Source organism: Rhopilema esculentum, chromosome 10 (genome assembly GCF_057945365.1).
Source record: "Rhopilema esculentum isolate cy_ngs chromosome 10, ASM5794536v1, whole genome shotgun sequence".
Lineage (NCBI taxonomy): Eukaryota > Metazoa > Cnidaria > Scyphozoa > Rhizostomeae > Rhizostomatidae > Rhopilema > Rhopilema esculentum.
In genome coordinates this window covers 10,935,159-10,949,208 of record NC_142824.1, presented here as the reverse complement: position 1 = coordinate 10,949,208, position 14,050 = coordinate 10,935,159, and the positions used below count along the sequence as shown (strand labels likewise).

General features: G+C 35.4%; 1 protein-coding gene across 1 annotated transcript; it reads left to right on the top strand.

The window, feature by feature from the left end:
- Positions 1–1,633: 1,633 nt before the first annotated feature.
- On the top strand, positions 1,634–13,510 carry LOC135688731 (cation channel sperm-associated protein 1). Its single transcript, XM_089110736.1, has 11 exons — positions 1,634–2,513; positions 2,717–2,830; positions 3,492–3,645; positions 4,021–4,112; positions 5,367–5,516; positions 5,859–5,922; positions 6,522–6,633; positions 7,472–7,550; positions 8,601–8,682; positions 9,920–10,034; positions 10,480–13,510. Exons 1-11 carry the CDS (start codon positions 2,237–2,239, stop codon positions 10,507–10,509), a joined length of 1,269 nt encoding a protein of 422 aa, XP_088966862.1. The 5' UTR covers positions 1,634–2,236; the 3' UTR covers positions 10,510–13,510.
- Positions 13,511–14,050: the final 540 nt, after the last annotated feature.

Sequence of the window (14,050 nt, the reverse complement as noted above, 5' to 3'; positions counted from 1 at the left end):
GCACCCCCCATACTGCAACTCTAGTGTGAGTAGGAAATAATTTAGATTTTTTGTTCACATCCACATATAATAGTTTTCGTTTTTAATGCACCTTCTGTTAGTATTGTACTTCGAGTGGAAAGAATGTGCACCACCCCTGCTGGCAGGCATCATCTCAAAAAACCTTACTCAAGAGTTCTTGTTCAAACAGAAAACAGACTGGATTTTGACAATAAATCTTGCTGTAGCAATACAATTAGTATCACACAAGCAAAAGGACATGAATATTAGTAAATTACATTAAAATGACTATAATCATTGTCTATGATATACCCTCTAAACACTTTTACGTAAGAGGAAAGCTAATGTAATAGATGAACGTAGTGGGCTGGCTTGTAGCTTTTCGCTTTATTGCCGGTTTGTATAATTAAATTCTCTGAAAAAAGAAAGTTTTACACAATTGCAAAGAATATTGCAGAGAAAAGCAAACTTTGTAAGAGTTATTTTTCACAGAGTGGAGCATTATTAGGCTTGTGCTCAGAGAATGGGGGCTTTTTGAGTTGGGGGCTTGGTGAGGGGGCCTAAATTAACTGACATGACTGATAGCTTGTTTGAAAGCATTTACTATGTGGGCATTAAGTAAGAGCATTTAATGCTAAAGCTGCTCTAGAAGCTTTCGTTTGAGCAGCCATTAGTCCCAGGGAGGGCCGCCGAGAGGGGGCAAGGGGGGGGGGGCAAATTGTCCCAGGGCCCTGAGGTCTAGGGTAGCCTGCTTGCAGGTTTTGAAATTTTATGCAGTATTTGTAAAGTCTACACCATGGCTAGGGGGCCTTATCATAAAATAATGAATTCCTTTTAAAGAATGGAATTAATGCCTATATATGACTATGTTATGTAACATAGCAAATTTATGCCAAATGCATTTTAGGCTTATCTGAAGGGTGTGGTCACAGAAATTTTTTCCATATTTCCCCCAGGGCCTCCGAAACTTTCCTGTTTAGATATATATTCAGAAGTTTTCATGCGGACACTCACACACTTGCTATTGTGTCTGTAGGAGGCGGGTAGGAGAAGCAAAATTTGTAGTACAAGCTCAAAAAATTCAAGCCTGCCTCATATGTCGTTATTTTACAAATAAACCCACGATATTTGCTTTTGAAAAGGCTTTTATTGATTTTGAAACAAAATATGTCAAAAATCCTCCAAAAAAATTGTTTAATACCTAGCTGACAAGCAAATACCTAGCTGGTAGTCAAAAGCCCTGTCACAGGTTGTCAAACCTTATCTACACTCTACACTTACGTTCAAAAAGTATTGGGACGCATTCGATAAACGAATTATGGCGTTGAGTTGGATTAGGTTTTGCAACGGAAACTTTTTCAGATTTTGGCAGTCTTTCTACAAATAATCTAGGCCTATGTTTCCCCAAAATGGAATAAAAAGTTAAGAAAATGCTTCAACTTATGAAGTATAACGACGAAAACACAGGATTCTTTCGATTTTCCTGATTATATATAACAGCAAAATATGCAGAAAGATTTTATGGCCTAACAATGACAAAGTCACATGACCTTCCAAAAATTTTAGAGCTGTCCAAACAAATACAACTTTTTAATTTCACGTTTGCATAACAAAGAAATTTATAAAAGAAATTAGAAAATCAAACTTTTAAGCTTCAAAAAAAGTTTACTTCATCGACGAAAATCTATCGACTTTAGAAAAGTCGTTAGTCGAATTGAGGCCCCGTTTACACTGCTACGGATCACTTTGATACGGATCAAGAGTGGTACGGATAAGTCGTGTTCAGGGACGGATTTAGCGAGGGTCAAGGGGGTGCGACACCTCCCTCCCCCTCAATATTTCAATCTCATTCGGTAAATTTTGCTTCCATTCGGTAAAAATCATTTTCTGGTAGTAAATAGTTTAAAAATAACGCCAAGATTTTACTACTGTATATCAATATTTTTATCTGTTTTGCCGTAAAGCAGGGGTCGGGTCAGGTGTGTAATGGCGGAGGGGGGGCTAGGGGGTGCAGCCTACATGACTACATTTTAAATGATACCTTAACGATATTAGACATATTATTTAAAATTTTCAGGGGGTTAACGGTCTTTGGCACAAAGTTTTGTGACGTTGTGGAGACTTGGAAACGACCGTTCGAATATGGAAACAATTCTACAATCACGTCAGCACTATTAATCCAGCTCGTACTTAAGAGGTTACAGAAACTTGTGAAGTAAATATAAACAAAATAAACATGGCTAACATCGAGACAGGAACTTTTCGGTCAAGAAAAATAAATGATGCTTCTTCTGTACTCACTGAACAATTTTCTGACGAAGACAACCTTCAAAGACCTGAAGAAAAAATCTTCAAGTTGCCACCTCATCTACCGAAAAATGCTAGTGACTTTCGCATTTTTATTTACGAAGTAACCGAGTCAAAGTCCTTTGGCGGAGCAATTCTTTTCGTTATTCTCTTAAATACAGTCATTTTAGTTGCGCAGACAAGCGAAAGTCTGGTCATGAAAGGAGGTAAGTCTAAATTTCTATCAAAGATCTGTTAAAGGATAGTTTTTCCCGAATTATTGAATAAAATGAGTTTGAAATTTTAATTCGTTTTTGAATTTCTTTATTTTTTAAATTTGCTTGAATACAGTCGATTTTTTACAATGCTTTTGATGAAGGTCTAGCTTTCAAATTTCGAAGTATATAGAGTGAAAATTGATTATTTTTAGGGTGGTATTTTGCAGCATTGGATAATGTATTTCTGTCGATCTACATTGTGGAACTTGTTATGAAACTGTATGGAATAGGCTTCAAATTCTTTAAAACTGGCTGGAACATTATGGGTAAGTCACCATCTTGACAAACCTCAAAGGGCAGCTGAAGATTGAGAAGGAAAAATCTAATACTACTATAAACAGTACAGTATAAATGGAAAATGACTCGCTGAACAAAAATATTCTCACTGACTATCTCACTGAAAATGCTTCAGTGAGAAAAAATTCAGACGCTCACACCAGTGCCAGATAACAGTTAAGTTCACTGAAAAGTCAATGAGAATATCGTTATCTCACGTGTGTGAACCAGGCTTAAATCTTATCCTATCTGAGTCAGGAATGGAAAAAAAATCCCCTCTCCTCCGCAACCACTTCCTTTACCTCCTCCGCACCCATGTGATATCATGTGATATTGACCGGACTCTGGAGCGACTAACAAGTAAAATCTATCTTTTGAGTTCCCTTAGCAATTGGAAAAAACTTTATTAATAAAAAATTAAAGGTATTGTTTAAGGCATAGAGCTTTATACTAGAAACCACTATGAAACTAATATTTTACCCTGGCATACAGACCTCGTAAGATTATCTTTGTTCCTAGGCCTGTTGAATGTCGAGGCATCATTACTCTTAGATGGATTGAGAAATCAACTGATATGTTACCACAGTTAACCAGAATTAGAGAGCGCAGACAATTTCTATTTCCAATTTTAATCAGAAAATTAATTTATAGATTTCCTGATCGTTCTTTGCACAACAGTGGATTTTCTGATGCCGCTAATTGTACAAAACGTTGGAATTTTCGATGTAGCTGCCATCTTCCGTCTTCTTAGAATGTTCAGGGCCATAAGGGCACTGAGGGCATTGAGAGTTTTAAGAACAATTCGGTGAGAATCACCTTTTTCGAACTGTAAATATCTGAATTTCAAACCATGGGTGTAAATCTCTTACAGTTGTTTGGGGTCAATTGGAAAATCCTTGTTTGATTTCAATGCCGCCTTAGAATTGTCTATGTTTCGTAATTTCATTATTAGCTTAACATGAGTACTTATCAGAAATCTAACAATGAAAGATATAGAAAACTTTTAGTTTCTTAAAGTATTAGACGACTGTAATACAGCACAGGTCTTTCGAGTTACGCAACCTCAGTAGCTGGGCGTGGTCAAGTTTCTCTCAACTTGACGCTTTCCTTGTATTTCAAAACTTTTGCGTATCTATTAAAATAACTTGTTGTCATAATCCACTATGCTTTATCCTGACAGGTTTCTGAAGAACCTTCAAGTGGTGTTGACAACTGTACTAAAATCATTCAAGGCTCTTAGTACCATAGTCATGCTACAGACGCTCTTTCTATGTATCCATTCGACAAATAATTTACAAAGCCTACATAATGAAATAAGTATTCAGTGTTGAAAGAAATAGTTTGTAATATTGAGAGAGGAAATATAATGTACAAATGAGGAGAGTTTGTGAAGTCAACTTTCCCCAAAATGAACAGTTATATAAATGTCACATAGTATATTCAGATTGATTGCAAAAAATGAACTAAAAGATATACTGAGCCATCATTTGAACGTTGAGAAGAGTTTACTTCAAAAGCTATATAATGTTGAATTTTAGCTACCAATATGTTATTTAATGACTACACAGCATTGCCTTGGAGAGGGCTGGGAGACTTAATCCCCCACAAAAGCTACCCTGAGGAATCCTTATATAAATATGCCAGACTATCCCTTGAGACATAATGACTTTCTCAGTTGTGCTGTTATCAAAATGTTAAGCGTGCTCAGTAACATCTTATTTCGCGTTCATCGTAAGTTGTTATTGCTGTTTAAAGACCCACTGTCAACCAACAAAGAAGCTTCTATATTTTACATGGTCTTCTCTTGTATATAAACATTGCGCCTGCTCAATTTCATGATTTTCTGTGTCAGAAAATAAATAATGCGCAATTGTTATTTTTGAAGCGCTGGCATTCTCAAATTGATTTCAAATTCCATGTAATTTGCAAGGACATGATTTAATGGAATGTCCGATAACAAAAATCATTTCCATGTATCCCCATAGCTTATATATCATGCAAATTGTTTCCAAACTTTGCAAATGGTAATATTTTGTCTCTCTATTCGTTAGCATGCATTCTAGAAAACGGCGCCCTAACTGACACCAGCATCTTCTTTTGTTCGTTATGCTTACCTTCCTGGTGTAACTGCGCAAATTCTATTTTCTGACACAGAAGGCGCGATGTTGATGAACAAGAGAAGACCCTGTAAATTATAGAGGATTCTCTGTTGGTTGACAGTGGGTCTTTAAATTGAGTATAAACTTTGATGTATTCAAGTTTGAGTATTTTAAATTATTTTGCATAAACAACATATGTACATTGTCATCGCAAATTCAAAAAACTAGAGTGTGATCAGGGTCTAATTTAATAGTCGTTGCATACGTCACAGCTCCTAACTTTTTGAACCTCATCCCTGCTTTGTGCTTCTCGAATTATTTTGTATCATGCTGGAAGCATCAAGGAATCAAAGTAGTTTTAAGTTGAATAAATTGATGTTAGAAGGAGAAACCTGTTTTAAAGACATTCCGTAACCTTTCAGCACAGATATGTTTGCTGTAGTTGGACGTGGTCTTTTTCATGATGTCGCAAAGAACAGATTTGGAACGCTGGGCAGATCCTTCTTCACCCTTTTTCAATTGATAACGCTAGATGACTGGTATGAAGTATACAGTGAAGTCCTCACTGAAAAACCAGGTTGGGTTATTTTTATCGCCGACAGTACCTGCCTTAAAATGGTTAGCGGCAAGCTTCGATCAAATTGCAACATAAAGCTGAAGTTGCACCCTAATGTCATATTAAAGTTTTTGATCCTATTTGCAATTACCTGGAAATAGAAAGCTGAACACTTGTTCTTTTAAAAACACCAAAATATGGCATAGCACATTGGCGCAGCTCCTAAAGCACCAAATTTTATTGTGCGGGAAATAAAGCTTTAACCCTTAAAAAATTTAATTCCAAGTGCGCCCTTTTCACAGATGTTGTAACAGTAACTTGCTCAATCATAGTAAACTGACACTCGGAGTTTCTAATTTGTAGGTCATGGCTATATCATTGTTTATCTGATCATGTACATTGTGCTAGAAAATTTCATTTTCATGAAGTGAGTTGGCAATTTATTTTCCTTTACTGCTCCTCAAAACGTTATCGTTTATATGTTAAACTTGTTGAACGTATTTTCTGTCACATTTAAAGTCACCTTTTATCTAGATATTACTCTACTCACATTCAGTTAATTAAAAAAAATTAAAATTTTGAAAAGAAAATTGAAAGTAGTTGGAGAAAGTAGCATTGAACACGACAAAAGAGATCTTTAACGGGTGCTTAGTCTCAATTTAAATTGTAACAAGTTTTAAATAAAGATACTTTGTCCTACTTTCAAAGGGACATATTTGGTCTAATGCAAATCTTTTACAATCCTATCCTATGTTTCTGATTGCAACATTTGTAGTTTACGCTATATGTAGCTTGAAAAGGCGATCAGGAACTTTCTTTTCTTAGCAGGAATACGGATAATTTTATTGGCATTGAACATCTCCTGAGCCTAATCTTAACCCGAAGCTCGTTGAGCATAGAACAGTTACTTGTTTTTTGAAACTAATTCTTCTTTTGCAAAAATACGTCAAAGTTACAAAAATCCCCTTCCAGGGCCTCGTTAAGTGGAAAATAATTTTACATGCATATTCGATTATTTTTCCATAGTTTATTCGTGGCGGTCTTGGTAGATAATTTTCAACGTGCTTTCACTGCTGTTGAAGGCGGAAGAAGACGAAAGGAGAACGATAGTGGCCAAAATCAAAGAACATTGTTCAGAGTGAGAAATTTTAAAGATATAAGCATTATGCTATATGAATTTAAACTTTATCCTGCTGAACATCATTAAGGTACTGAAGTCAGACGATGTTAATTTTGCTATGTCTGTCAAAAGCATGGAAGGCAAATAGAGTTCTCAAGTGTAACGTCACAAAAACTATTTTTAGAATTTTCGAATTTTGACCACATAACATGAAAGAGCACTATAAAATACTCTAAAATAAGCGAAAGCCTCTAAATTTATCAAAAATCTGGTGAGATATGGCCAATAGAAGATTTGAAGTTTGCTAACGGATTACTGTTATTTTGGCTCAGTTAATAAGGTTATGAACTGAGACCAAATTACAGAGGTTTGATGGGACCAGAGCTTGTGCTCAGCTGGTCATATCTCAATCAATTCCTAATACCTTCAGCTGATTGTGCAGATTTGAGGTATTTCGTGACACTCTTTCAGGTTATTAGAAAAAAATTCAAAATTTCTAAAAAAATGTTTTTGTGACGTCAACACTTTACAACTCTATTACCCTGTATAATGGAGCAAAGGGCCAAATTGGAGAAAGACTGGAAGATAATAGGGTACCATAATAGGTTGGATATTGCTATAATAATTCCTAGTAAAATGGACCAATATTTTGTTAATGCAGAGTGTTCTTAGGTAAAGTTTTAAATGTGCGTAAATTCTTTAGACAGAAACTTTACATTGCTTTTCCTCAGTAAACTAGGACTGGCAAAGGAGAGAAGATGGTGAAATCCGCAAGGAGTTTCTTCTCGCATGAGTTTACTCTTTTTATTGTAATTACAGGGTTAATAATTCGCGATAAAAATGTTTCTATGAACAGGTGGAGTTGGAAGATTCGGATCAATCTGATGATGAATTCTTCAGTGATTCTGATTCAGATGACGAAAATAATTCTCAAGGTAAGGATGCATGCAGTAGGCAGTAATGAAAAATATTCTGATCAACCTTTGAACTTGGCTTTTCTTATTCTATTAGCGAGCAATTATCTTGTTTCACAGTGAAATGACATTTACTCTTATAGCTGTAAAATGGTTTTGGCTTGTTGGTCAATTACTGTAGACAAAGTTCTGACAATTAGCAAAACGAATTCTAGACAAGACATTATAGAAATACTAGTTTAGTTCAACGTAGTAGATAAAGTCAGTTTAGACCAAAATTGTTTTGTTAATCTAATTTTTTCAAGCTAGAGGCTTGAATTTATTTCTTAAGTTTAGAGATTAGTTCAAATTTGTAAATTCACCAATAAATCACAAATGGAGAGCTGTTTGATCACCTTTTACAGTTGCACAAAAAGTCTTGTTAACAACCTATTGAAAGTGTTTAAAAACCATCATGATTAACTAACAAAACTAAAAAACTAATCTAATAAAACTGACAGATGAATGAATGGGCTTATAAAAATCCTCTTAAAAAGAATATTCGTAAATCTTGTAGCAAGACCTTTATTGAAGTTGTGTAACAAGATGAAGAAAACTTCGATTACGCTTTTGCTTTATCGTCAAAAGAAAAGTTCTTAACTAACTCATGCTGAAGTGTATATCCTAAATTCAGGTATGTCATAAATTAGACGATTAAAAGGCTAATTAAGGAAATGAGGATATTACTATTACAAAATGCACTAGAAGTATATTAGATTCTCGATATACTGGCAAGTAGAGATTCAGAAGAGAGGGTGCACTGGATACATTCCCGCAATATCCCAAAAAAATCAGGGTGATTTGGTATCTTGGGCAGACCCCACCCACTACCAGTGGGCCTTTTTCGACAGATCTGCTACTAAAATAATCTAGGCCGATTTGTAGAAGGCTTTGACAATGAAGAAACTCTGTTCTAAGAGGCATCTCTGAAGAAAATCTTACTTGTTTTTGCCATATTGTACCTTTGAATTGGATGATGGAAAACAAAAATATTTAACGCTTTGTGTAACATGATTTGGTATTTTCATTCAGCTAAGAAAACAGCAGAAATGCCCGAGCAATACAATTTAAAATCGATTGATGATTATTATCCAGCTTCAAAATATGCAAAAAGGTACGTGATATAAAAATATCTCTTCATTTTATCCTAGAGCATTCTGATTACCGTAAATCCTCCAAGGAACTCCCAGGGCGTTTATCTAATTTTTTAAATTTTGATGGGGGGGGGGGGGTTATTAGAGAGAGGCGTTTATTTCAAAAATTAAAAAACCTTTTTCATCATGCTAAACACGAGTACTGTAATCAAATAACAGAAACATGTTTATAGAAAGTTTCCTTTTAAAGAATAAATAAAAATCATATACAAACAAACAGCTTTTTTTCCTCCGTAGCTGTGGTAAGGGGTTCTAATGAACGCCCCCTTTGGGGGGTTTATTAGAGGGATGCGTTTAAAAGAGGGAAGTGTTTATTTCATATTTACGACTATTTGGGGCGGGGGGGGGCATTTATTGGAGAGAGGCGCTTAAAAGAAGGGGGCGTTCATTGTTTGCAACGATTCATATTATTGCCTGACAGAACACGATACCGTCCCATCATAGAACCTATCTGTAAAAAAATCCCAATCAATTCAATAATATTTCATTTATAACAATGCTGGATATAAGCAGAAACTCCAACCAGAATTACTACGAACCGAATTACTATTTGAAATATCTCGAGGGTTTATTTGATCTAGCAGTTGACCAGTCTTGAGGTGAAATGCAAAAGCAATTTTGACAAGCATTACATGTAAGAACAATCTCCTAACATCAAGTCTGTCCGGAGATGTTTTCGAAAAATCTTTCATCGTGAGCACATCCAAAATCCGATTTCTTTCTTCCTTGCTTGATTCTCAGTTTTGTCAAGGCACGCTCTGGTTGGGCTGGAAAGTGGCGAGCGATTGCCTCTGTTTTTCAATTAGAAAGCAATGTTGGACAAACCTAAGATGCTTGGAGATAAAAAATAATAATGAATTGATTATTACAGACACAAACAAAGACATAGGCAAAGTGTAAAAACTGAGGCAGTCACTTGACATCAAATGAACGTGTTCAAGTGGATGAGGGATTGTCATTCCTGTTCTTATTTTGTTTATTTTGTAAAAAATATGGTTCCTTTAAAAAAGTCACATTTATATTTTAGCAAGACAGCGAAAAACAGTGAAGAGAGCAGAAAAGAAAAACTGACCTTTTAGTGGCCCAAACGATTTTGTAACTGATTCGAACTGACTTTGTTACATCTGGTAGGGTAATCATAGTCTATTTATCCCAATATATGAATTTTTTATTCTTACACATTAATATTGTTTTCAGGGAAAAAGAACTTTTCCAAGATTACCTCACCTTGCTCGGTACTCTTGAATTTAATATTCACCAGGCCAAAGTTCAACAGAAGCTTTTGGATGATCTAGTTGATATTGTCGTCACGGTATGGAAAACTGCAACTTTCATTGTTTATTATAAAGATGATATGAAATTCCAAAACAGTAAAATTATATGCAAAAATTTGATAATTGAAAGTAATCATCATAAATTTCTCACAGCAGTCGTAGCAGAGCACTTTTAATATTTATAGAGAACTTGGGATTGGAGGGTTTTTTTTAAAAAAAAGCACTTTTTTGCTCCTAAAGTTCTTAAATCCCGCAATCTTAATTTGTAATGATTTTTTGCTTTTGATTATAATATAACATGAGAAGTATACTGCAAATTCAGTTTTTACGAGAACTCTTTCCTTTACATTTTCCTTTGAGTAAAGAAAAATTGTCTCTGAATTCTTAAATCGTAAAAAGATACTTGATATATCAAAGCAGTTTTTATCATTTCATTCTTCTGACTTTTTTTATGTTACATTGTTAATTTTTTGTTCACTGCAGATACCAGATGCTCCAGAGGAACTGGTGTAGCAATACATACGTTGATTGTGAGAAGATGTTGAACTTTGCCAAATTCATAGAGAAGTTCTCCTTACCCCATCTGGCAAAAAAGTTGCATGCAGAGGGTTGGGGTCAGTTCTGAATTCACCAATCAGTCAACATTTCATTGTTTTATGAATTACTTTTATTTCCACTCCACTACTTGTGTAGTTATTTCTCCCTTTGTGAAATTACAACTCAAAGGGGGTTCTGCCAACCATAATTAAGGCAGAGTAAAGCATTTCAGAATCTTGACTTACAATGTATCTAACACAAACAGGGTTCTTGACTATACACTTTTTTAATTATAAGATTATAGTCTATAAGAACATCGAGGCTCAAAATCACTGAAATTTTCAATCATCTTCTGCCAGTACTTACTACCAATTTTGAAAATTGCAAGAAGAAGTGAAACCTTATTACAGTACTGTTTTTCATGATTTTTCATGATGCTGAAATTAATGAAAAGATTTAACAGCCGTGCTAAGAAAAGAAATAAGCCGGACCTTGAATAAACGCCGAGCGACACCGAAGGCATTATAACAAACGACCCACTTTGTTTTCTGTAAACCAATAAATATACAGCAACCGATGTTTTGACTACCGATGCTGTCAAGCTAGATGCATTTTTGAACTTAGATCCTTAAATCCATGAAAAGCAAATTCGAAAAAATACGATGTCACTCAGGACCGGTGAAACGTATTTGAAAGTGGAGTAGCCAAGAAATCAAAGTTTTAAAGGGGTTTGGGAAAGGCCACCAGCGTGGCTGGTTGGACAAAAAACATGGTAAACAGTAGTTGTATTTAAAATGGATTTTGACTGAAGGAAAATCTGAGGCAATATTTTCAAGCTTTCTTTTATCACTGTGTGACATTCTTATCTGTTGTCATGTTGTCATTGAATCTGAAAGGTCTTGCAAATTTTTAGAACAACCCTTTTTATGTAACTCGTAATCAACCTGTTTTGATTTAGAAGGAACCAACATGAGATGGAGGGGAGAAATAAATGAATCACGGTTTAACAAAAACATTAACATTGAAATATCAACAGAAGCACTGTCAACTAAAAATGAAAGACTATGCAATAAAGAAAAACAAAAAAGGATTTGAATTCTCCATCATTTGGTGTTCGCACCTTGTTTTTCTGGATCAGCTATCTCGATCAATTTCCTAATCCAAGCTCCTACTCGTTGTACAACTTACACAATGACCAATTTTAGACCAAATTTCTATTTTCATTTTTCTCTATGTCTTCTTTGGTAAAAACTGAGGTCATATTTAAGAGTTTACTAAGCCCAGTTACTTATAGAATGGTAGCCTACAAAATTTATTCCATTTTTGCCTAGAAAAATTTATTTTTCTCTGCGGAAAAGGCAGATCCGCCTTCGCACCATGCATGACCCTCGTCCAGATGCTGAAGTTTATCACAAAATTCGAACTTTTTCTTCTTTGACGGGATTAGTGAGAAAATTTTATCTAAAGCTTTCCCAACAAATTTTTCTCCTTTTGTGCTCCTGCTCCTACAGGGCCCACGCCACCGAAGGAGGGCAGGGTTGTCATGGTTCCCTACTTTTTGCGAAGCAAGTAGTTTTAAAGCTGCAGTAAAAGGGGAACGCAGCCTTGGCCCCATTTTTTGTTAGCCTTGCCCTCCCTTCACTTTCAAATTCAGGACGTGGGCCCCGAGAATGCTCTTCACATTGCAGAATTGAAACACAACCCTAAATAACGGAAGGCAACCTATCATCCGCCCATATGTTTCAAGCAAAATTTACGCACGAACGATTTCGTCATTAGAACAGGTAAACCTGACCTTAAGTTAAGACATATTGATTCTGAAATCTTTGCTCCTGTTATAAAAGAAACTATTATGAATCATTATACGCCCACATTTAAAGAAAGACTATGGAATTCTTGACCCAAAAAGATTCTCCGCTGGCCCAACGCAAGCTAGGTTGCCAACCGTAGGCGCAGCTGCATATATTTTTACAGAAAGAGAGGGGGCTAAGAAACAAAGGACAATAGCGTTCTTTAGTTATGACTTCACAAAATTTTCCCAGAATTTTTAATTTCTATTCCAATCATATTCATCGAGAAAGCATCGTGGAATACCTTTAAATATGCCAAATCAGTTGAATGTATTTTGAATACACCTTTTTGGTATCCGCGCGCTTAATTTGCATAAAGAGCTTGGGGAGAGAATTTGGGTCACAAACTTGCCAAGGACCTGTGTCTACGTATAAATACTGAGTTTACTGGTATTCAAAATTTTAAATTTCGTCACCAAAGGTATCCAAAATTTTGTAGATTTTTCATTCTTATCCATCTTCTTTAGTGTTTTATCTCGAGAACAGCTTGTTTAAAAGTGCATTGGCTGTGATATTGTCATATAAGTACAGTCCCATCAAATGACTGTAGTTTGGTCTCTGTACATTTGGTCTCTGTATATTCCATAGGCCATATCTCGCCCAATCTTTAATGTATTTAGCTGATTTTACATATTAAGAGTCATTTCATGAATAATGTGAATTTAGTTGAGCTTGGTTTGGGCCTTTCTGTTCGTTTATTATCATTGCTATTAGTTGACCTATGATTGAATTGGTAACGCAAACATGACAAAAACAGCCTCTGCCTTTCAGTTCACAGTCATGGCATAACCATGAGGAAGTTTTTTCCAATTTTCGATTCCCAATTTCCTTTTCTCGTCGATTTCCTCGATCCTATTTCAATGAAAGCACCCAAAAGAAATTTACTTACAAAGAATCGAAAATTGAATAGTTCAACAGCATTTTGAAATGCCTTACTTCACGGGTATTAACAAACACGTCATATTAATAGGCATGAAGAGCATTGAAAGGTGAGTGCTGCTGCGCAAATTCCTGGAAATAAAATTCGTTTGGTTATTTGCTAAACAGGAAGAAAAATGTTGTTGTTAGCATCAGCAGTTTAGTACTTCCCATAATTCAATTTTTAATTTGTTCTACATATGCATGTAGGCCAAGACAACAAGAACATAGATATATATATAGTTAGATCAACCGCTACTCAGCGAACGACTCAGCGAACTCGGTCGAAACTGAAAATGGAGGAAATGGAGGGCTTAGTCAATAGACTCCTCCGTCCGTTACACGATTCAAGAAAAACTACCTACAATCAATCATTTGGATATCACTGGGGACCTTAACTGTAAATCCAGCAAATGGTGGCTTGATAATAACGAAAACACAGACATTGAATTGAATAATTTAACAGTCAGCCTAGGTCTGAGCCAACTCGTTGGTGAGCCCACCCATTTTCTTGAAAATTCTGAGAACTGCATTGACTTGATATTTACAGATTTACAGATCAAAGATTCACTGAAGGAACCATCAATTAAACTTCAATATATGAAGAATATTTTTTACAAAATTATAATTACAAACGTCTTTTAGTTTCAATTTCTTTCAGTTCGGGATATTCCATACTTTGTGAAACAAACATATTGAAAACCACACCCCAAGTTAAAGAAATAAGATTTTCAGCTGACGCCGTAAGA

What these genes read in the sequence shown, in the direction of transcription:
- LOC135688731 (XM_089110736.1), top strand. Translation starts at nt 2,237, where the DNA reads ATGGCTAACATCGAGACAGGAACTTTTCGGTCAAGAAAAATAAATGAT. An exon ending in AACTGGCTGGAACATTATGG is followed by an intron (nt 2,831 to 3,491) that starts GTAAGTCACCAT and finishes ATTAATTTATAG; the next exon opens with ATTTCCTGATCGTTCTTTGC. An exon ending in GCTACAGACGCTCTTTCTAT is followed by an intron (nt 4,113 to 5,366) that starts GTATCCATTCGA and finishes CTTTCAGCACAG; the next exon opens with ATATGTTTGCTGTAGTTGGA.